This window comes from Aythya fuligula, chromosome 1, assembly GCF_009819795.1.
Source record: "Aythya fuligula isolate bAytFul2 chromosome 1, bAytFul2.pri, whole genome shotgun sequence".
Classification (NCBI taxonomy): Eukaryota; Metazoa; Chordata; class Aves; order Anseriformes; family Anatidae; genus Aythya; species Aythya fuligula.
This window is the reverse complement of record NC_045559.1, coordinates 75,367,723-75,391,334: the sequence shown is the minus strand read 5'-3', so window position 1 is coordinate 75,391,334 and position 23,612 is coordinate 75,367,723. Positions and strand designations below refer to the sequence as shown.

The 23,612-nt window shown below is 37.9% G+C and overlaps 1 protein-coding gene across 1 annotated transcript; it reads right to left on the bottom strand.

The window, feature by feature from the left end:
- Nucleotides 1–168: 168 nt before the first annotated feature.
- On the bottom strand, nt 169–23,399 carry INTS13 (integrator complex subunit 13). The gene is given in 18 exon segments (XM_032193516.1): nt 169–1,076; nt 1,914–2,049; nt 2,738–2,877; nt 4,051–4,281; nt 5,249–5,403; nt 5,801–5,971; nt 6,773–6,911; nt 6,913–6,948; nt 9,003–9,102; nt 10,238–10,327; nt 13,259–13,343; nt 15,002–15,130; nt 16,682–16,772; nt 17,654–17,734; nt 18,887–19,089; nt 19,863–19,937; nt 21,358–21,589; nt 23,130–23,399. Coding segments are annotated over 17 exon segments (2,127 nt in total). The 5' UTR covers nt 21,583–21,589; nt 23,130–23,399; the 3' UTR covers nt 169–1,036.
- Between the last annotated feature and the right edge of the window lie 213 nt (nt 23,400–23,612).

Genomic DNA, 23,612 nt, shown 5'->3' with positions numbered 1-23,612 from the left:
ACCCAGTTTCTGAACTGGGTTTTATTTTGTATCCCAGAGCTTCCTTCACTGCTCTTCTAGGGATCAGCTGCTTGGAGAGCATTTTTCCTCAGCTTCCTCAAGTTGACCGATTTAGAAGCCAACCCAAAACCTTAAAATGGATTACATTACCCACAGATGGCAACAGTATTCCAGTTTGAGAATTCTACTCTCCTTTAATGGAATAAGAGGTTTTGCTAAAAAATAAATAAATAAATAAATTGAAGACTGATCATCTACTTTGTCATTTCATAGTCATATTCAGGTATTCAGAATAAGTCTCCCTTTTATGTTCACAAAGCTTAGACCCAAAGCCACAGTTGGTTTAGAGTGTATATTTCATCAAAAAAAATCATTTAATGTTAGCAAAAGTTTTATTTTTATTTTGTTTTAAAAACAAAGACTCAATTCCAGCATAACAATCCAAAATGCTTTGCTTTCTAAAGATCATTTCTAACAAATTTTAAAAAGTCCTTAAGCCAACACTCTGTCTTTAAAACCACTCATCCCCCCAACCCCTTACATGAAAACTAAGACTGACACATTCTCAGCTCAGTGACTAGGTATTCAGTGTGAGGTCTTCTCCATAATTCTGGATGCCTGAGAAGTTTCCTATAAATAAAAGTATCAATATCTGAAATTAACAATATTATCAGTTAACTATCAATTGATTGAAACTGAAGTTCTTTGAACAGTCAGTCACCACTGATTTTGAAGTATGAAAATACTTATGGGAAAGGACTTCAAATTCAGATCAACATATAGGATGATTTCATTTAGTCCACGGCAACAGAGGCTTTCTTCATACTAAAAAAGCTGACTGTACAATAGTTTAAGACAGACGCTATTTGCACACCATTCAGTAAGTATGATATGTTGATTTTAGAGTTCATAGAAAAAAATAGAAAAATGTGAAAGAATCAAAACAACTAAAAAGTTGTACTGAAATGGTACCAATATCAATTCCAACTTCATTTTTTTCCTCGATTTCGCTAAATTCTGTTCAAAGAAACAATCATCACTGCCGGCCTGCTTTTCCATTTTCTGTTGTTTCCATCCTGAAACAGATGAACAAGATAGTTGGTAAGGATCATCACTAGAAATAGAATAAACAAATAAAGAAAAAAATCAAGGGCATAACTTCTTTAAAAATGAGTGTATATATATATTTTTTTTTTACTTCACTAACCATCCCTTCTTTCCCTACCACCACACATACAAATGTTTATTTTAATACTTTAAGCAGCAGTCAGTACACATAGGAAAGGTTTCTGTGAAGCTTTCCAGTAACAACCACAACTGTCTATTTGTTATCAACCTCACCACAAGACAAAAGCCCATATTCACATGACTGCAGATAAATTATTTCTAAAATTTTAGCTTTCATAGTTTCAAGATCTTCATTTTCACCCTTCTTTCAAGTAGTCATTGACTCTCACCATTTTATTTACTTAACAGTTTGGTTTGAGTATTTTTGTTATAACATGGACAACTTATCAATTTCGTTACAGCATGACATCGGCCGTTTTATTACCTACAATATTTTTAGATTTGATATTGCTTCAGAAGCTAAAGCAAGCATCAGACTGACATCAAATAAATTTGACCTTAGCTACTATTTAACCCCTGAAAGTTTAAGAATTTCACTGCTAGGATGATCAGTAAGGCATTCAACCTTGCTCAGCACAGAAACAGGCCAATGAGAGCAGGCCACTCAATTAAAAAGCAAACACTGTTGTAGTCACCTGTCAATACTGAGACAAAAGGAATATATCTCCACATTTTAATCCTCGAAAGTATAAGCAGCCTTCTTAACCCTGTAGCTGAATTGTTCCTCCATACTGACATTTGACTACTACTAAAATATTTGTAGTGATGAATTTACTGATACAAACCCATTTTCTTCTTTCAGATGTTGATATAGTTCAGCTTTATTGTTGACAGAGTTCAAACGACCAATAAACTCCTGGTGCTTCCTAGAGTTGGCAGTATTAATCCTGTTGCTCCATAAAGACAGCAAGGACATTGGCCCTAAAATTGCATGTAAAAACAGTTAAAGTTATTTAATTACTGATTTCACTTAAGTGATTTTATTTCTGAATTCTTAAAACATCATTATAAATTTTTAGAGGAGGTTACAGACTTTGGTAGTGCAGCATATTAAAAACATTAATATTAAACACCCTCATAATACATACTAAATAAATACAATATATGCAGAGTTACAGCAGCTGAAGTACTGATTGATAGATTTAATTTGCATCACAAGTAGAATCTTAATATCAGCTCAGCTGTTACGACAGATAGCAAGTTACGGCAGCTCAACAAGAAAGCCAGTGAGAACTGCCCCTTTCAACAACTAGACATCTTAGGCATGTTTATATTCATTAGTCAGAAAGAGTTGTTTTTGATACCTGTCCTTAAATACTATTTCTGATAGAGTACCTCAAAGTAGCACCAGCAGAAATTTGTCCAACCCCCTTGTCAACCCAAATGTCTCTTTTTAGACCCATGCAATATATCTAAGTGCCTTTCAACATAGGCCTGTTAAGGTTAACATATGTATTTATCAAGAGTTTCTCAGCATTGAGTATTTAACTAAGAATTCTCCTCATTCATTTAACTCCAAGAAGATTCACCTCATTACTTTAGAAAAATAGACTGATATATGAACTTAAATTTTCAAACAAGGAAATCTATTGTAATCCTTCCATTTTACCTTTTGCCTTTTCTACTACAGGCATTTCATCCATTGTTATTAGAGGCTTTTTGTTGGGTGGCTCAGGAGAATCAGGGGAATCTTTTATAACTTCAGCTTCTGCTAGTTCTTCTTTTTCACGATCCAAAAGACCTTTTAACCTTTTTGACAGGGAAGGAAAACAGTGAAGCAAGATATGCTAGAGCAGCACATATTATTCCTGGCACCTTCCTGTACTCTTCAAAGTTACCCACAACCCACATCATGAGAAAGTTTCTTTCGATCCCCTGTGAAAGGTAAAAAAAAACAAAAAAAAAAAAACAGGGAAATGGAGCAAAATAATCCTCTGGATAAAGCCTTACAAAAAAAAAAAAAAAAAGGAAGATCTTAATATAATTTCACTTAAGTTAGTTAAAAGTATTTATACTGTACTTGTTGAGATAGTCTTTTCAGTCAAAATCATCAACTAATAGTGAATATACCAAACACCACACAATTACTTTTTCTTAATGTGATCCAAATTTATATTTTATATCAAATTGCTTTCACCTCAGGCCCTGCTTTGTTTCATCTGCCAAACAAAAAGAAATTGTAGAAATGGATTTGATCATATACAGAAAGGTATGAAGGTCATCAGTACGCTGACAATAACATAGGGGAAATTGTCTATCCTCCTAAAAGATCCTAGAACGCACAAAACTATATATGCAAAAAGCTTACTAACATGAGGTTATTTGGACTGCTTTAGAACAGTGTTTTGAAACAGGGAAAACAGATGCTTGCTTGTTATACAAGTTAGAATAATTAACACGAATTACAGACAGTAAATGCAAGGGCAGTAAACCCTGATGTTCAGCTAAACAGACCAGCCAAACAATCTGGATTGTTTAACTACCTGAGCACCAAGCTTTCTATAGTTCAAAGGAAATCAACTGTCTCGCCACATCTTTCAGTTGTTTTCTATTTCTGTTGTATAATGGGCATCATGGTTACAATACAATCCTACAGTGACTATCCTAACTGCAAAACCCTGCTCAGTGGTCAGCAACTTTTTCAAATAAAAATATTCTACAAGCAGTATGGTTCTTGAACAAGTCTGATAAACAGACACTGTAAGATAAATGTTTTTCCAGCTTGTTAATGGTGACTGATCAAAAAAAAAAAAACAAACAAAAAAAACCTTGGGATCCACAATCACTGGTAGCAAATCAAGGTTAAGAGCATGAACAAGTTAAATTGAAACCCCGTTTCACAGCAATTCTTTTCCCTTTTTGATGAGGAACAGGGCAAAAAAAATATTATGCTATGTTTTCATATTACTTAAGAAAATTTACCTTTCTGATTCTTGCCACGGCTTATCTTGTTCATAGTCTTTTCCTGACTTCTCTGACTTGTCTTCTTTTTCTTCTCTCTTTCTGCCTCGTTTCTTGCGTTCTTCTTCTTCTGGGGGTTTGCTTCTGCAAGCCACCAAACATTCTAAGACACGCTGGTGTTTATCAGAGTTGTTGATGTGTGCTCGTACAAGGGTTTCCAATTCATTCCACATAATCCGGTACTGTTCATCTCTAAGCAAGGGCAGGAAAAAGAAGTATCACATAGAATGGTCTAGATCATTAATCTATTAAATAGATAAGATTCTGGTTTTAGACTTAATTTATATATATAATTAGTCCTTGAGCTTTTGCTCCTTCTCTTGTATTGCACATCTATGCACCTTGGATTACTGTCCTTCAAACTTATGAAAACACATCTTGTGACCTTTCTCAATTAACATCCAAAGAGTTAAGTTTCAGTTGAAACATATACTTCCACATGCATCTAATTCTTAATATCCATGAGATCTCACTGCCAAAAGGCATTTCTGAATCCTGTCAATTGTTTGACAACTGGCATATTATGCACTGTTAGGATACACAAAGGACCACTCAGGTACCGACATGCAATTTTATTTTTTTTTAATGCAAATAATTGGAATTGCATTGGATGGCTAGAAATAACTTCTAGACACTTGGACATCTTTTGCAGATTATTTTCCTTTTTGGAAATACAATGTACACGTATGTCTTCTTTGGAAGAACAGATATATGGATGTTCTATGCTCATTTTAAAGAAACATCCCATATTTTAAATAACTGTTTCAAAATTATTTGACTATTTTATAACCCAATTTTATACCATTGGGTCATTTATAATAAGCTTAAGTTTCACTTCTTAGTCGTTTGGCATTATTCCACTTTCTCCTCCTAGCTTTCTTTCCTAGCTTGTGTCAGTCTCTCACCTTTCTTAATAGTCATTTTTGTTTCACATTAACATACAATTTTTGTTAATAACTTCTGCTTCCTAACATACAGCACACTTACTGTGATAGCCCCTAAGTGGTGCAAGCAAAGTGTTCACAGAATTTGTTTTGCATATGTACATCATTTAGTATACTCCATATTATCTTTGGCCACTATTTAAAAACATGCATGAAAACAATGTAAATGGAATACTTCTAAGAAACATCCAACAATGAAAAGCTATGTATTTAACCTTTTTGGACCCTTTCCTCTGGTACCAACTGTTGAAATTGGCAGTGGATCATTTTTCCTCTCCATATCTACCAAATTATATATTGTTTTTTGACAATTCAGAACATCCTCATCTGTCATTGCTTCCTTTACAATCACACTGGCTAATGGCACTACCTGGAATACAAAACAAAAGTCAAGAATGGGAAAGTCTTGTATGTTGCAGGAAAGAAACAGAAAGAAAAACTGAAGTGTGTAACGATGGAACAACATACAACAAAGTCGCCTATCCCAAATTTAGTAATAACTCTCAAAGGTATATGCAGAGGCATGCTGTCTTTACCCATTGTAACCCAGCAGCTCTATAGCTAAACCAGTTTAAAATATTCCACCCTATTTAGATTACATGGCAATAACATATTGACACTAAATACAGAATACTTAAGTGAAAACAAAGCTTAAAATAAACCCTTTTCTGGCAAATGATTCATCGTACGATAGTCAGTATTTCATCAAGTAGCAAGCTGAAACAGTCTAGATTAGAATAGAAGTTTACAAAACCAAGGTTACTTACAGCTTGCATGTTGAAGATGGTAGTCTGAGAAATAATCATAGGCCAGTAACGAGTATGTTTCTCTAACTGATCTTTTGCACGTTCCAATGGAATTTCAAGACTTCCATCGATCTTATATCTGGGCTCTAGAAAAGGAGTTAATCGGTTTTCCCTCATAAATTCACCAAAATCCTAATGATAACCAAACAAGATAAAATTAGGAATTTCTCTAACAAAGTAGCTTTCACTGAACGGGTGAAAAAGCATAGTCTTGCCTTTCATTAATTGCATACACCACCACCATTAAATCTGAACCTAACACAAAAAGCTCTCAAACACACATGATGTTCTTTGGAGTGAACACAAGAACAGTTGTATAAAAATACGGGTTTAAAACTAATGCAGAGTTTTTCATGAAGAGGTCTTTTGGGTTTGCAAGGCGTTTCACATATGGTAAAAAGTTTTACTGCATTTTTCTGGAAGTCATTTCTGCTTACATACCAGATGCAAAGGAAATGTTAAAGAAAATGCCAGCTCCATACTGGAGTTCCATACAGGAACTGCCTGTTCCATACCCAGGGTTCAAAGCTGAAAACTCGATCTTTCCTATTTATTGTACAACTCATTCATGTGCAATCTAGCCTCTGAACAATGAGCAGGATATAGTCCTACAAACACCCAGCCAGCCAACACAAAAGCCTTGCCAAGAAAACATTGTTCCAGAACCAGAACGAGCTTTAGATGATGATAGTGCATAAGGCAACAAGTGTTTCCTCAACATAGAGAGGATTCTATAAAACAGGCATAACAGTAAGTAGTCTTACTACTACGTAGTAAATATGCATCAGTGTATACAACAGAGATTGGTTTGACCGCAACATCACACATATCAGCCTGGCCTTCCAGAAAACACACCAACATTTCATACAGTTATCTATTGCACAAGATCACTTGTTGTTTAAGTGAAAAACTTAAAGGGAAAAGGAATCTTACTGTAATTCGGTAGTCCGTGACTCTTCCTCCACAACCTTCACTAATTGATGGGGGATCTTCTAGAATTGATCGTGAGCTGCTTAATACATGCAGAAAAATTTCTCCTCCATGGCTACTAAGCATGTGACTAATTACTTTGAGCCAGACTGCGCGGTTGTTCCAACAAAACAGACGACCTGTTGGAAGTGGAGATCAGTTCATCAGTTGCGACATGCTGCAATTTTACATTAAAAATTATATATGCACAGTAGAGGTTTTTACCTAGCCACTAAGACTGAACCATTAAAGCTGTGCTTTCACCTAGATGAATGAGCAACTGCTTCAAATACTTACTCTATATCCTTAGACAGAATATAGTGTCAAATGCTCTTAAATTTTTACACAGAACAATTGAAAGACCTCCCTACTGTGAATATCCTATTGTTTTCTGGGCCAAATATTTTTTCTATGAATGTCTTACGGCATTAAAATGGTGTATCATGTATGAGTGGTGTATTATTTTTAATCAAAGATGATGCTGTATACTAAACCATTATCTCACCCTGCAGCAGAAACTCATTAAAAGCAATTTTGAAAAACAATAAACTTAACTCATTTCATTATAAAGATAAAGTTTTTTTTCAATACCACTTTCAGACACACACAAATAAAACAAGCTTTGACTTATTTCCAATAAAACAAATACCAAAGAGGTTCAATCTCCAAGTTGCTTGTTATGAGGAAACAAAAACAGAAGATCAGAAGGGAGTGGTTATTTGAAGTACGCTACTAGTTTTAGTTCTAAACATTTTTAGAAATCAGAATACTCTTCCAATACGGAATCTTTAGGAGAAAAATTCATAAAGAATAACTTCAAATGAAAGAAAACTCCCATTAAGTGTATGTTTATAATGCAACTCTTTTGCTAACTATAAAAAAACACATGCAATGAATGTCGACTACATACCACTAGCATTTTGATCAAGTGTACCGTCACATACTGAAATAGATGCTTCTAATAAATCGGATAAAATGAAAAGTATTCTACATTTAGATTTGGTAAAGAACTACCAGAATTCACTATTTGCTCTTTCTCTACCTCTTTCTTCTCAATTCCAGTCTTCAAACCACATTCAATTTTCCTTCAAGTACATTTAACAACTTTTATTTCTATATGACACAGTAATAGACTTGGCATTTCTACAATACACTCCCCTATGCAAACTGAAACATGGTCAGTGCTTGTATAGCACTTATTTCTTATATGGCAAGGTTTTGGTAGTGGGTGGCTGCAGGTCTGGCCTTTGTGAGTAGAGCCCAGAAGATCAGATCAGAGCCAGCTCCAGCTGGCTCCAAAAGGGACCCATTGCTGGCCAGAGCTGAGCCAGTGACGCTAGGTGACAGGAGTGGAAAAAAACGGGAGAGAATTTTGTAGATATGAAGTTACTGAAGGAAAGAGAACAGGTGCTCCAGTCACCGAGCAGAAGTTCCCTGCGGCCTGTGGAGAGGCCCCTGGTGGAGCAGGCTGTTCCCCTGCAGCCCACGGGTCCCACATGGAGCAGATCTCCACGCTGCAGCCCGTGGAGGAGCCCCCGGTGGAGCAGGTGGATGTGGCCTGGAGGAGGCTGCGGCCCATGGAGAGCCCCCACAGAAGCAGGCCTCAGGCTGGAGCTGCAGCCCGTGGAGAGGAGCCCATGCAGGAGCAGGGGGTCTGGGGGCAGCTGCCACTCGTGGAGGGCCCGTGCTGGAGCAGTTTACTCCTGGGGGATGGTCCCTGTGGTATGGAGCCATGTTGGAGCAGTTCTTGAAGAGCTGCTGCCTGTGGAAAGCTCACATACAATCAACTCCCCGCACTGGAGCAAGGAAAGGACAGTGACAAATCAGTGACAAAGAGTTATGGACTGACTGCAACCCCCACTCCCTGCACTGCTCAGGGGGAGGAGGTAAAGGTGGGTGGGGGTCAAGGTGTTTTTATTTTGCTTTTAGTTCTCACTGCTCTAGTACATTAGCAACAGGCAATAAATTACATCTATCTCCCTATATTGAGTCTGTTTTGTCCATGATAGAAATTGAGACAAGGACAAGGAAGATCATTCCGCAACTCATGAGCCTTTTCTCATTTTCCACCCATTTTGTTGAGGGGGAGTGAGAGAACAGCATGGTGGAGCTGAACTACCTACCAGTGTGAAGCCATTGCAGAGCTCTACTTACAATATTAACAATTACAACTTGAAAGTAATTAGTCAAAGACACATCTTTACCGTTAAGGAGAAAGTTAGTAAGGCATGACGAAGGTCTGCTATTTACATCTACTGGTGAAATTCTGTACGCTCCAGTGCAATAGTGTAATTCTGAAAGATAAATGAGTAGAAGAGATAAGAGTCTAGTTCCACACAGAAAAAAAAAAACATACCACAAAATGAAAGAAGGGAAGAGGATTAGGCTATTTCACAATCGGAAAAACTGTAGGCTTTGTAGAAAGCCTAGATCTAAAAAAATTACTCTTCCTACCATCTCCTGGCAAACATTTCAGTATCCTCAACTCTGAGAACTGAATAAATTTCCCAAGCCTCATTTCCAGGAGGGTCTCCAGAACTTTCTCTCTCAAACTATTTCACAGTAGGGTCAACCTCCTTTTATTTCCCTTACCTGTATTTTTAATCTGCTGGCTCACAAGGAGTCAGCGTTATCTTGCTGATGGACTGCAGGGTGCACAAGGTGAATGGCCAGGTGGTTCCCTATGTTACCTTAAATCCTCCCTGTCACTCAGCAGGAGTTGGAGTAGACATCACAGAACAGATTGGTTTGGAAGGGACCTTACAGATCATCCAATTCCTTCCCCCACCATAGGCAGAGATGCCTCCCACTACACCATGTTGCCCAAAGCCCCATCCAGCCTGGCCTCAAGCTCTTCCAGGGAAGGGACATCCACAGCTTCTCTGGGCAATCTTTCCTTCACTCAGATTAGAAAGCCAATATAGATGAATGAAAGAATCTGATTAAATTGTTGCACAAGTTTCCTTCCAAACAAAAGTTTCCCTAGTACTCTAATACTTACACTAAAGATAGTGCTTTGATTCATATTTTTTCCTAAAACAACAATCAATTAAAGAAGTCTGAAAGCTTCTGTGTTGAAAACCACCATTGTGGAACTGACAAGGTATAGTTGCCACTGCACAAGGGACAGATTTCTCAACTTTGCAGTTAGGAACAACTTTGAGATAATTCAAAGGAGAATGATAAACACCATGAAAACATTTACAATCTCCCCCACCTCTTTCACAAATCATTGATTATGCAAAATCAGAAGAGCATCATATCACCATTATTAAAACAGAATGCATTCAGCAGAGTTCAACAGAATAGAAGGTAAAAATAGCATTAACTGATGACTTATCTCCTTGCTCAAGTTCTTGTCAGCATATGTATAGCAAAATATGTAATGCAAGTTAGAGTATTAGTTTTTTAAGATATCACGTTACCTACCTACACTATTTGTTCGGGGAGTACACCATTTTAATGTTACAGTTTCTTTAAATGTGCCTTCTCTACTGTTGCCACCTATGTGATTATCACCTGCAATATTAAGCCAGAAAAAAAATGCATCATAATGCAATCAAATATTTTCTTACACAAAAACACAGCAAATAGTTATGTAAGAATGAAGTGTTACTGCAAAAACAACAACACTCAAAACAACAATTTAAGGTACAAAACTTTTGTAACAACCATATACAAAACATAACCTAATTTTCAAAAGCCAGATACCTAACAAGTGAAAAAATCCATATATTAGTAGTGGTACTTGAAATAACCTTTTGAAATCAGCAGCCATTGCATGTATTAAAAAAAAAAAAAAAAGCAAACAAAATACTGTAGCTCCATAGTATGCTCTAAATATTTGACAGTTAGAAAGTAAAACACATTTTTTTTTTTTTTTTTTTTTTATCTGCAATAGGCTTTTATTTTTTCCTTTAAAAATGCCCAGAACTTTGAAAGCATCTATATAATTTTCCACAGCCGAATCAGCTTTATTTATTGTTTATGTATTAATAATTATTATTTCATTTATTAATAATTATTAATTTATTATTTGTTTATTTTTTAATTTTCCACAGCCTTAACAAGTGTCAGAACCCTTATTTAGGGCTGATCAGCTTCTATACATATCTCATAGTCTTCACTGAAACTGATCTAAAGGCATATTTGACAAGTTAGACTTTGGTGGGAAAATAGTACTGGTCTCATTACCCAGAATCTTTGCTATGTCAAATTCAATTTGAACATCTCAAGAGCTTTCACTGGCCACAGATGTTTTATCATTGAAATTACTTTCATACAGTGCCTCACCAATAAAGGGACATTACACTGTGCCAGTGAGTTCTGTAATTCTTCGTGCTCTTTGACATTAAGAAAGGCATTGACTGAGTTTTATACAAAGTTTCAGAATTACAGTAACAGTCAGAAAATGCCATGCTTAAATCCACCAACATCTGAGAGGAATTAGATACATACATCAACACAACATTCTATGCCATGTGTTAGGGTTTAGTTTAATATTTCATGTAAGAAGTTCCATTGATACCACATTATAAAGACTTTTACTTTTTACTCATAAGATTTATTTGATTTACTTATCAATCATATAGGTAACCTGTAGAAATAATATTTTTTATTACTTAAAGATTACAGTTAAAATATCTGGAATCCTTCTGGAAAATCTAAGAATAGATTAAATAAATTTGGCCCTTAGATAAGCTTTCTGTATCTTATTACTGTAAAATGTTGCTAATCAAATCCCCCCTTTCCTAGTACCAGAGTTATTACAGTTGAAACCTGTATTTCTAAAAACAAATAAAAGGGAACCAAAATTTACAGGATTTGATAGAAAAAAAATCAAAGAGGCAATGCAGCAGGAGTTTGGTTTGGGGTTTTACTAGCAGACTTATTCCCCTGAGCCAATAAGCATTAGAAAACTAATACCAAACCCCTGCAATAAAGCTTTATACTTACAACATGGGTAACAAGTTCAGGTCAGTCTGAACTCATTATTGTAACATATACTTTTTTTCCCTCAAACTTTATTCCGCCAAAAAATGGACTATACTAATTACAGATGAGGAGATATGTTCTTTTCCTGATGTAATGGTTGAGTCCCTGCAGGAGGAGACTCTGGGCCAGAGCTGCAGCCTGTGGAGAGGAGCCCAAAGTAGACAGATGATCTGGGGGGAATTGCTGCCCAAGGGGGACTCATGCTGGAGCAGGGACCCATCTTAAGAGAAAGGAGGAAAAATAGAAGCCCAACCACTTCTAAAATTGTCCAAATTATTTCAAACCTCCAGAGGAAAAGTTGTTTAACTTGTTGTTAGATAACTGACATAGGTAACTCATCTGTTAAAATATTATTCTTAACTTCTAGGAAGTTAAAACATCAGCTTCTTAATATGCTTTAAAGCCGTGTAATGTAGCTTTTAGTAGTAAAAAAAAAAAATATATATATATATATATATATATATATATCTGTAGCCTGTAACTAAATGGACATATGCTATACATACAGCAAGTGAGAACAACTTCTATGATTCAGGGCCCTTTAAAAAGTTAAAGACCACACTGTAAGAGAAAGCCTATAGCAGCCTATAAAAATTTCAAATGGGAATTCAACGCTTCTGAAGAGGCATACATTTTAAATATTCCACAGAAGACTTACAGATGGACATTTTTTTCAGTTGCTTGGTTTATAGCTTCTAAGTACCATCAATACAGAGTTTTAGCCTCACTTGATTTATTAACAAAGTTCTATATCAAACACTGCTTTCTGAACAAGATAATTTTGCGTAAGACTTACTCTAATCTCAGAGAAGTTATTAAAAATTCACCTGAGAGGAATATTAGGTAATAATTCAAAACTATTAAAAGCATACTAGGTACTTCAAATGCAGTGAGAAAGCTCAAATCAAGTAACTCTTGTGTTTTTCAAAACAATTACTGTTGTAAACCAGGTCTACGGGATCTAAGTGGTGTCAGTTGTTATTACTTGACAGATTAAAAGCTCAATTGCTCAATAAATATTTTTCCACAAATACTGAAGTAGTGCTCTTGTAAAACCACTGCACATCTAAACTCTCAGTCAACTTTTTTTTTTTTTTTTTTGTTTAAGTATCTCAGTAAGAAGTTGAAATGCCCCTCTCATAAATCACACACAAAAACCCTGAAGGTATGTGAAAGTTGTTGTGATGAATGGCCTGGTTTTGAGTTTGTCTTATTACTACTTTAAAAAATGCCAGTAACAGAACTCCAAAGCTAACATTACAAATCAAGTTGTTAGGTTACAAGGAACTGAAAATGTGCTGTTTGGAAATAGGTTTCTCCTTAACTATAAGAGTCATGTCTGAAACTTACATCAATCTGAAGCTCATAAACCCATTTGTGAATACTTCCAGCATGTAACTAAAACAAAACAAACAAAGAAAAGGAAACCTTCTTTACAGGATTATTTCTACTTACCACTTTTTAAAAAGTCAACATGTGCTTCTTTGTGATGAAGAAGCTCCACATCGTAGTTGGCTGATGTGTTAGCATGTTGTTCTTCCTTCAAAAGAGACAGGCAGGAACAATGAATACAGTTTATTTACCTAGATGTCACCGCTTTTTATAAATTAACTGTTCCAATGATTTTACATTTACCTGTCACTTCAGAAGAAAAATGAGAAGTCTCAAGTGCATCATACAACCATGGGATTGCAGTTTGGGGAAACTGCTCTGACCTATTTAAAGATGCAGCCATCTCATTCTTTTTATTCCTTTTTTGAAACCCTATACTTTCTTCTTAATAGAAGTGTCATGACAGTGTCCATAATGTAAGATATAGATTTAAAATTGGTTTCATATGATTTTGCTTAAATTAAGTTTAGGAAACCTATGATGTAATGTTTATCACCAATAGTTACAACATACTGAGCAGCAGCAAACGAGCACTGCAGAATATATCAGTACCTACTTTTCATAACTAAAAACTCAAGAATCTAAACCAAAGAAACATACTTGGAATGTATCATCCTTTTCTTGTACTTAAGATGCATGAAAAAACATACTTTTAACTGAAAATTAATAAATGCTGCATCTTTAAAAAGCAGCAACAGGTTAGCAAAACCAGAAAAGTAATTTCAGTAATTTATTCCAAGTTAAAAAAAACACACACACAGGGAACCCAGCATGGTCTATTACTATAAGGACAAGGACAGAAGGGAGAGGCATACCAGCAGCACACAGGTCAGAAAGTTACAGAAAAGGTATTTGCAAGCCTAAGAGTTGCATTTATATGATAAACCTCTTCAAAGTTCCATTAACAATTAATGTGTTGTGACAACTTTAATTCCAGGTTTTGACTTATTAAATCCATACAAAAAGGCTACTTTTGAAAGACACTCATACAAGTTTGCTGTTTTTCAAAATATGTAATTAGTAAAGATTGACAGTATTAAACACTGCCTTGTTTTTCAAATCAGAAAAGTTTATCCGCCCCTACCCCTTCTGTTTGTTTGAATAGTGACACTTGGAATCAGGTAGCAAGAGACAGCTGAAATAAAGTTATTCTAAACTGAAGAATACTTTAAATACCTAACTGCAGTGATTTCCTTTCTGGTATTGATAAAAAAAAAAATGGGGACATAAATTTGAACAGAAGATAGTAAGTTTAGTATCTTCTTTGGCTAGATTATACCTTCTGTCCCACCCCTTTCTGGCTTTAGATCTTCAAAATGGAAAACCTACTGAAAAACTTTTAGTCTAAAATCAGTTGTTAGTTACAAACACCTTTATGTTGGGTGGGCATGATAATAAGACAGAGGAAAGACTCGCTATGCCACTAAAATGCACAAGGGTCAAGAATATCTAATCAACACAACTAGAAAAAGACAAGAGAATCACAGAAAACTTAATGTGAGGTAAATAGTATTTCTATAAAATATTACTAACAGAAATGGAATATTGCCTGCATTGCTACATCAAAATTAAGATTCAGCAATACTTTTTGTTCTGTGATCCTTCTTAACTTTTTCCACCCCCTTTACCATTACTAACCTGGTCACAAACATTAAATGTGGGCTAATAAAAAAAAAAAAAAAAAACAGAAAATATGATATGGAGAGAAAAGCCATGTAAAAAATTCCATTTAAATAGACATTAAAAGTTTTCAAACAAATTTTGAAGTGTTGCAGATGGCTAACAAAGCAATAGACACAATATTACCTTCATAGGAATGTTAGTTATTGTGGTTGAAGCCAGATCAAAGTGTTGTTGTACTAAAACATTCAGTTTTGTAGCCAAATGCCGTCCTGCACGGACACTGTGCACTTCACTGGTTAAAACGGGTGAAAGCTAGAACAAATTGACATAGAATATACGGTATTAATGGATTAGGCTCTAGTATCATGGAACAAGATAAACCAGTTGAAACTCTAAACTAAGCACACTTATACTACTAAATTCAGTCAGGAAGAAACCACCATGGAAAGTTAAGAAGGAAAAGAGAAAAATTATTTCTCGTTCAGAACTTTGCCGGTTATGTCAGTTACAGTTGCTACAATGTATCCCGTATTCAGAACTGTGCCCCAAAACCCTGAGCAATTAGTTAATAGCAAGAATTAGAAATAGTACATAGGGAAAGAATCCTCTTAATAGCAGCTCTGGGTCTAGACTTTCCCTCTTTCACCCACTGAGTAACAGGAGCAAAGTCACTTCTGTATACCTATTTGTGTGTTACACACAAAAGAAACACAAACTAAGTTCCATTTGATTTTCTCTTTGCAAGGAATAATTATATTGGTTTTAGCTTGAAGAGCAATGACCACCTTACAAAGGAAAGCAGTCAATTTATTTATTCTCTTCTGTTGACTTTGTTTCTTTTAGCATGACTAGTAAATTTCTCTAGCAAAGAAAAAATGTAGGACAAAAAAACACATTCCTTTTTATTTGTGAAGTTAGATGTAGGACTAGATGCATTTTGTGTTAAGAATAGCGCTTTTTTCCTTGCGTATTTTTCTTACAGTCAGCACATTATAATACTAAGCATTTCAGACTGAAGATCAGCAGAATTGATCAAAGTCTGTGGAACGTACTTATTTTAAACAAACCACAAAGCATACAAGTCCATAGAGGACACATGCATTTATTACAGTTGAAATGTTAATATATAGTAATTTCTCATGTGTGTCCTTTTACCTTTTCTTGAGGCCGTTCCCGCTACTCCTACTGCTGGTTATCTATGAGAAGAGGCCAACCCCCAGCTCCCCACACCTTCCTTTCAGGTATTTGTTGAGAGCAATAAGGTCTCCCTTATTATTTATTGAAAAGGCATTCTGTTTGCTAGCATTTGACAGCATAAACAAAAGCTCCATTTTGTTACCATGAGAAAATCATTCAACTAATAGTTAAAATCTTAACGTGTTAGCCTTGTAACATGGAACACAGCACTGCACAATATCCACGTTGTTTAACAGATACATGTTAAAACATGAAGAAACCCTGCTTGAATAGCAGTGTTATTCAGCTACCCCATCCAACACAAGTAGCTGATGGTTTTCCATTAGATCCCTAACTACGTATTTCCCTCTCAAAAGTAAGGGAAACCAAACCCAATGTTATAATCATCCAATTATTTTTTCTTCACATAAAAGAAACATGAATTATTACTGCAAGCAATTTAAGTAATAAAATAAAGACAATGACATATGTAGAAGAAATCAAAGCATACATGTTAAACAGCAATATGCACGCTGCCAACTTTTCAAATAATCAACACTTGTGTTTTTTCCTATGCCTTAGCAGAGGCTCAAAGCCTTATTGAGGCATACTTAATTTGCGCTGTTTACTTTGAGTCTGACACTGTTACTAATACCAGGATACATTTTCTCATTTTAAACTTCTTACCTCCTTTTTAGGACGATCTGAAACGAGGCTGTCTTCACCAACTGGGTATGTGTGGATTAAGACCAATTCACATTTCTGGATCTGCATTAGACTTAAAAATTTAAAAAAAAAAAACACATTCCATTTAACCTACAGAGTGGCAGAAAGTATCTCAGAAATTACACAGGTTCTCCCAGGATTCATTTGACTGCTAAAACACAAAATCAGACATATTACAACATACTGTTTCTGAATGCATTTTCTAAAAACTAGGTTACATTAATGATTTTCAGAAGCATATTTCAAAATTATCAGAATAAAAAGCGTGTAATATTTCTAGCTCTTCAGCTGCAATAGCACTGTGCTACTTTTTGGAAAGATCAGTGGGCTAGATCCTTAACTGATATACTCTTTAGCTTCATTCATCTGAAAATTGACACTACAAAGGATTTGTGTCTCCAGGTATGTGCATTAATATTAATCATTGTATTTGTTTAGTAATTAAGGTATTCCAGTGAACATGAAAGTTAACTACCCATGTCTCCTAACACAACTGGATATTTGGAGAGATCAAGATACTGGTTAGCATCTCTCACTACAGTGATGTATGAAAAACTACGTGTGAATCATCTTTACAGTGGACTTAGAACCCAATTCCCAGGCAGTACTGTCAAATATACATTATATATATATATATATATATATATATATATATATGTATATGTATATATATACACAATACATATATATATATATATATATGTGTGTGTGTGTGTATATATATATATACACACACAAACACACACATATATGAAATTGAAATTTGAGCAGGTAACGATTACACACAGCCTTGGAACCCTTTGTTTCACACCAGCGTTCAAACCATTCATCAGAAAAAGTTTTAGAATGTTTTAAGTGACAAAGACACACTTGTATTTCTTAGAGGACATAACAGGCACATGCAAAATAAAGATTTATTAACAGTATACTCACTGATCTGAATTAGCTGCAAGTTTGTTATGTTCATGAATGGTTTCCTGAACACAATCCTCAAGCATTCGAACATGACTGTCACTAGAAAGAAGTTGAACATGAATATTTTTATGCAGTATTATCAAACCTCTTGCTCAAAGCAACATGCCACTACATGATGTCCTACTTGAAGTGGGAACATTTTGGCTGGTTACTGTAGCACACGTCCATAAACAAAACCCTCAGTAGAGCAAGACACGATCTACAAAGAATCATAGAATAACTGAGTTGGAAGGGACCCACCAGGATCATGAAGTCCAACTCCTGGGTCCTCAAAGGACACCCCCCCCCCCCCGCCCCCCCCCCCCAAAAAAAAAAAAATAATCAGACCCTATGTCTGAGAGCATTGTCCGAACAAATGCTTCTTGAACTCTGGCAGGCTCGGTGCCGTGACCACTGCCCTGGGGAACCTGTCCCAGTGCCTGACCACCCTCTGGGTGCAGACCCTTTCCCTAGCCCCCAGCCTGACTCTCCCCTGTCCCAGCTCCATGCTGTTCCCTCGGGTCCTGTCGCTGTCCCCAGAGAGCAGAGCTCAGTGCCTGCCCCTCCGCTCCCCTCGTGAGGGAGCTGCAGGCCGCCATGAGGGCTCCCCTCAGCCTGCTCTGCTCTGGGCTGAACAAACCATGGGACCTCTGCTGCTCCTCATGTATCTTGCCCTCTAGACCCTTTAACATCTTTGTTGCCCTCCTTTGGAGGCTCTCCAACAGTTTTATCTCTCTTCTACTGCAGGGCCCAAAACTGCATACAGTACTCGAGGTAAGAACACAACAGGCACAGAGGAGAGTGGTAAAACCACTTCCCTCAAGCAACTAGAGCAGTGCCGTTCTTGATGCACCCCAGGGGACAGTTGGCCCTCCCAGCCACCAAGGCATACCAATGTCTCATTTTCAGTGTGCTGTCAGTCAAAAACCTCAGATCCCTTTCTGTGGGGCTGCTCTCCAGCATCTCTTCCCCCAGTCTGTAAGTACAGCCAGGGTTACCCCTTCCCAGGTGCAGAATCCAACACTTGCTCTTGTTAATCTTCATGTTGTTGTTAATTGCCCAGCTCTCTAATTTGTCCAGATCTCTCTGCAAGGCCTCACTACCATCGAAGAAGATAGCTACTTGGAGCACTAATTCATAGCAATCAACAGAATACTGCAAAAACGTATGAAATTCCTTATCTTTAAATGGTAGAAACAAAGTTATAAGTACCTTTTTGCATTGGTAATACAGATTATTCTTCCTCTATTTCCAACACGTTCTGCGTTCTCCATGAGCATGGTTCGAGCCTCATGCTGGTATTCTGTTATTTTACAAAGTGCTTCAACTGCTGCAACCAGACCATGAAGTATGCTGCAGCATTCTGGATCTGCCCGAGGATTAGGTGGACCAACAGCTGCTAACGCTGCCATTAACTAGTTAAATAAAGTAATGAAAGTTACTTTTCAGGCATTTGATAAACTGGCCAATTAAGAGAAAAAGTCATCATTATAACTTATCTTAAATGCAAATTAACATTGTCAGGAGAAAACCAAATGGAGCAATAAAACATCTCTATTTGTTCCCATCACTCTAGAAAACATTTTGGACCCAAGTTATCCATGGCAGTTGATTCAACATCCGTTACCAACCACTGAGATTATAAGATTATTGTAGAAAAATAACTGGCTATAATTGCAAATTATATCCCACACCTAAAAATTCAAATGTTATCAGTTGCACTCTGTTTCTATTTTCTGAAAACCTGGAAATTTGATTTCCTTCCCAAAGTGAGTTTTTCAGAAAATGAGTCCAATATGAAACAAAATGAAAGCAAAGAGAATACAAACACTGTTTACACTTTTCTTCTTTAAAAAAGTTTATTTGCCTAGCTTGCCAAGCTTAAAAAAAAAGTGTAAAATTCAAAAGTTATCACTGGTTTACAGAAGAAATGCACATACAGCTAATTTCTTCATAACACTAGTTTTAATACAATTCGATCCTGAAAGCTACTTTTTTTAAACTGATGTAAAGTTGCCTATTGAATAGTCTGACCCGTCTACTTCTTAAAATTCTATTATGTAATCTTTTCAGATCAGATACACTGACACTTCATTAAAATTACTTAATATTGAATATAGTAAGATATTGCTATTTATTCTGCAATTAAACTAGACTTTCTGAACCAAAGAACAGCTATAGAGCATACTTCTTGCAAGTTCTGATCTTCTTGGGTCCAAGAATTCAAGACATGAGCCCCAGAATCACTCACAATGAAATTCACCTAAAAGGATTTAAGAAGTGCATGTAAGGTAACAGCCAATCACAACCATGGATTACAGCTACTTCCCCAAATCCTAGCTAACATGAGTCACACCTCCCTCTTCACATTAATTAACTAATAGCCTGGAAATGTGCGCAACTAAAAGCCAAGCTAAACATAAGACATACAAAAAGCATTCACTGCTGCCATATTCATTTACTCTTTAAGCAACATTATGATCATTATGATTAACAACTTCTGACTCTAAATATTTGTTTTTAAGCCATCAAATCAATCTCAACAGCAAGTTAGTATTTCAAGATGTTATGAAGTCTTAACAACCACGTCATATTTTCAGTAGAAGAACATCCACAAAGCAAAGTAAGTTCTAATACCATGATAGAGCAAATTGTTTACCCCTGTCAACTGTGACAGTGTTTGGAGAGCATCTATCAAGTTTTACAAAACATCAGACAGGAAAATATGTTCTAAAGTTGACAAAGTCAGACAAGGGGAGGCACACATTTCATCTTAATTTCTACTCCTCAGACTGTAGAGGCTGGGGTTCAGCCAAGTGATTAAAATCAATTAAGTGTACACTTGGCATAATCCCATTGTAGGACTTGACTGTAGTTTAAGTTAAATGTCTGTTGCCTGAGAACTGTCTGCAACCCCTCAGGGCAGAGCCACTGACACACCAAACCATGGAGCTACCAGTGGTATTTCTTAGTGCTGTCTGTGCCTGTGCCCCTTGCTTTGACACAGACAGATGTTCCATTATCATTACTCCAGAGCAGCATCAGTCACAAATTCAACTGTTTTTCTTAAAAACAGCATCCAGTCTAAGGACACAACGGTTTGCACAACAGTTTACTCAACACAAACATCTACTGACTTCAGGAACCAGGGGTTAGTTACCTCAGCTTATGATACAATGTTACAGAACCACCAGAGATTGATGCTTCCAAAGAAGAGATGCATACCAGGAAGCTCTCACACTTTTTCAAGCTAGCAGTTTAAGAGATATCCTACCTCTTCTACTGGAGAGCATTCCTTTGAAGTTAGTACTAAAAACTCTAAGAAGTGATACCAAGTACATTTACAGGCAGGGTGTGATATGCAGCAAGACATCACTCAAGCTTTTGTAAGCTTACAGATCACAAGAACACAATAAGTCTGTGTTACCTTAACACACCCCTCCTCATGTTTTGCAGAGAACATTAAGACAATCGAGGTCACCAAAATAAACATGTAATGGGACTCGTGTATTACTCAAATCAATTTTAAAAGCTATAAGCCCTATTAACAACACAAAGATATTTTATGCGATGAATTATATTTGAATTTCTAGCAACAGCTAACGATATCAGAAGGCTTCATTAAAATGGGAAAACACTCTAAACAATGAAGTATCAAGTGCGGTATTTCTGCAAAGACTTACCAGCTTCTTGAAGGGAAAAATATCATACATTATTCTACAGTACTCCATGGATGATTCCACTGAACAGGTCCATAGCGATTTTGATATGGGTGCTAGAGGTATAATTCCTTGGGTCCGATTCTTTACTAACATATCAAATTCAACATGCTGTCTACAGGATTCTGCCATATATGGGCAGTGATCCACAACAAAAACAGTTTTATGAGACTCAGAGAAGATTTTCATTTTCTTCCTAAAGCAAACAGATATTACAATTAGAAAAAAAAATGTACAAGATTAGAAGATGTACATGAGATGTACAAGATTAGAAAAAAATCACAAGATTACTGTACAATATATATAGCTTACATAGAAGCATCTTTCTACAACACTCAGTTTTAGAGAGGTCACCCCTCAAAGTATTTAGATCATACATTATATACATTGGCTACTCTCACACTATTTGTTGAGCTTCAAAAGCCGCTCTGAAAATGCCTATTTTAAGGCTCTATTTACATGGAGACAAAAATCTCCCCTTCGGTCTTATTAGTCCATATATTTGGTAGACTAGTTTTCTAACTGGAAGAAACTGTTTTTCCCCTCAGGAAGAAAAAAAATAGGGAACATGAATGTGTATAGCTGAGGAGGCAATAATAATACACTGTATTACCCTCCTCCCTTCTCTAATTAAAAGAAACATTTACGCAAAATGTAGACATACAGACATAGTTATTTAAAGTTTTCCTGCTAGAAGAAACAACAGGAACAAAATCATTTATGATTAGGCTACTGTACTGGGTCTGGCTGGGATGGAGTTAACTTTCCCTGGAGCAACCCACACAATACTGTGCTCTGCACGTGTAGCTAGAACCGCAGTGGTATCACACCAACGTTGTGTCTGATGTTGAACAGTGCTGGCACAGCATCAGGACTCCTTCTAACAACCCCAGAGCCAGCAGGCTGGGGGTGGACAAAAAGTGAGGAAGGAACATCACCAGGGCAGCTAACCTAAACCAACCAAAGGGATATTCCATACCATGTGGTGTCACACTCAGCAATAAAAGATGGGGAAGAGGAAAAGGGGGGGGGGGGGAAGGGGGGCTCTCCTTATGAAAAAATCTGTCCTCCCAGACAACTGTTGTATTGAGGGCCTGCTGCCTGGGATGTGGTCGAACATTGCCTGTTGACAGAAAGTAGAGAGTAATTGCTTTTCTCTTTCTATATGCTTCCATGATGCCTTTGCTTGTTTTTCCCCCCCCCCCTTTCTTTTCCCTTTAATTATACTTATCATAACCTATGAGGTTATTTTTCTTTTCTTTCCAGCACACTTTTTCTTCTCCTTTTCTTCTACAGAGGGTGAGTGAGGGAATGGTTATGGCTGAGTTCAGCTGCCCAGCAGGGTAAAACCCTCACAGGCCTCGAAGCAGCATAAGCGTTGGGACTGAGTTAACCTTCACCCTTTACTTTTCTAGATCCATCCTGCCGTTTTTAAGCGAACACCCGCACTTTAACCTCTCACTGACAGAACTGTGACAGAAGCACTCCTCGTCCCACAGGAAAACCCCCTGCGTCCTTCCCAGCTCCGAAGCTTGACACCGCCCCAAGGCGGCCCCTCTCACACCCACACACCAGGCTTCCCCAGCCCCTGCCACCACCGGGGGAACCCGTGGGGAGGCCTCAGCCTCAGCGCAGCCTCCGGGGGAGGCTCCCAGCTGCTCAGTTCCTGCCCAGCGCCCAGGAGCCCCCCTGGGGCCGCCCCGCCGTGCTTCGGGCACCTCCGCGGCCCGCCTTACTTGGGCCGGCTCCTCCTCTGCTGCGCGGGTCCCGGGCCGCCTCTTCCTCCTCCTCCTCCTCCTCGCCGCGCCCGGGCCCTGCCGCGGGCCCGCTCCGGGGAGGCGGGATGGGCCCCACGGGGCGCCCTACCGAGGGCCGGGCGCCTCCGGCCGGGCGGCCTCCATGCCCCGGCTCCGCTCGCTTCCTCCGCCGCCGCCGCCGGCTCGACGGGAAGCTCGGGGCCCGGCTCCGGCCTCCGCGCCCGGCGCCCGCGGGGGTGGGAGAAGCGGCCGCAGCCCCTCCCGCTCCGCCCACCCCTGAGGCCGCGGGACCCCCGCGCGGCCACTTACGCCGCTGGCGCAGCGGCTCCCCCAGCGCTGGCAGGGGGAGCGCCTCTCCCCTCCCTCCCCCTCTCCTCCTCCGGCCCCGCGGACCCCGGCGCCCCGCCGGGGTCACGCAGCCCCCATGGCCCGGCCGGCGGCCGCCTCCCGCGCCGCCTCGCA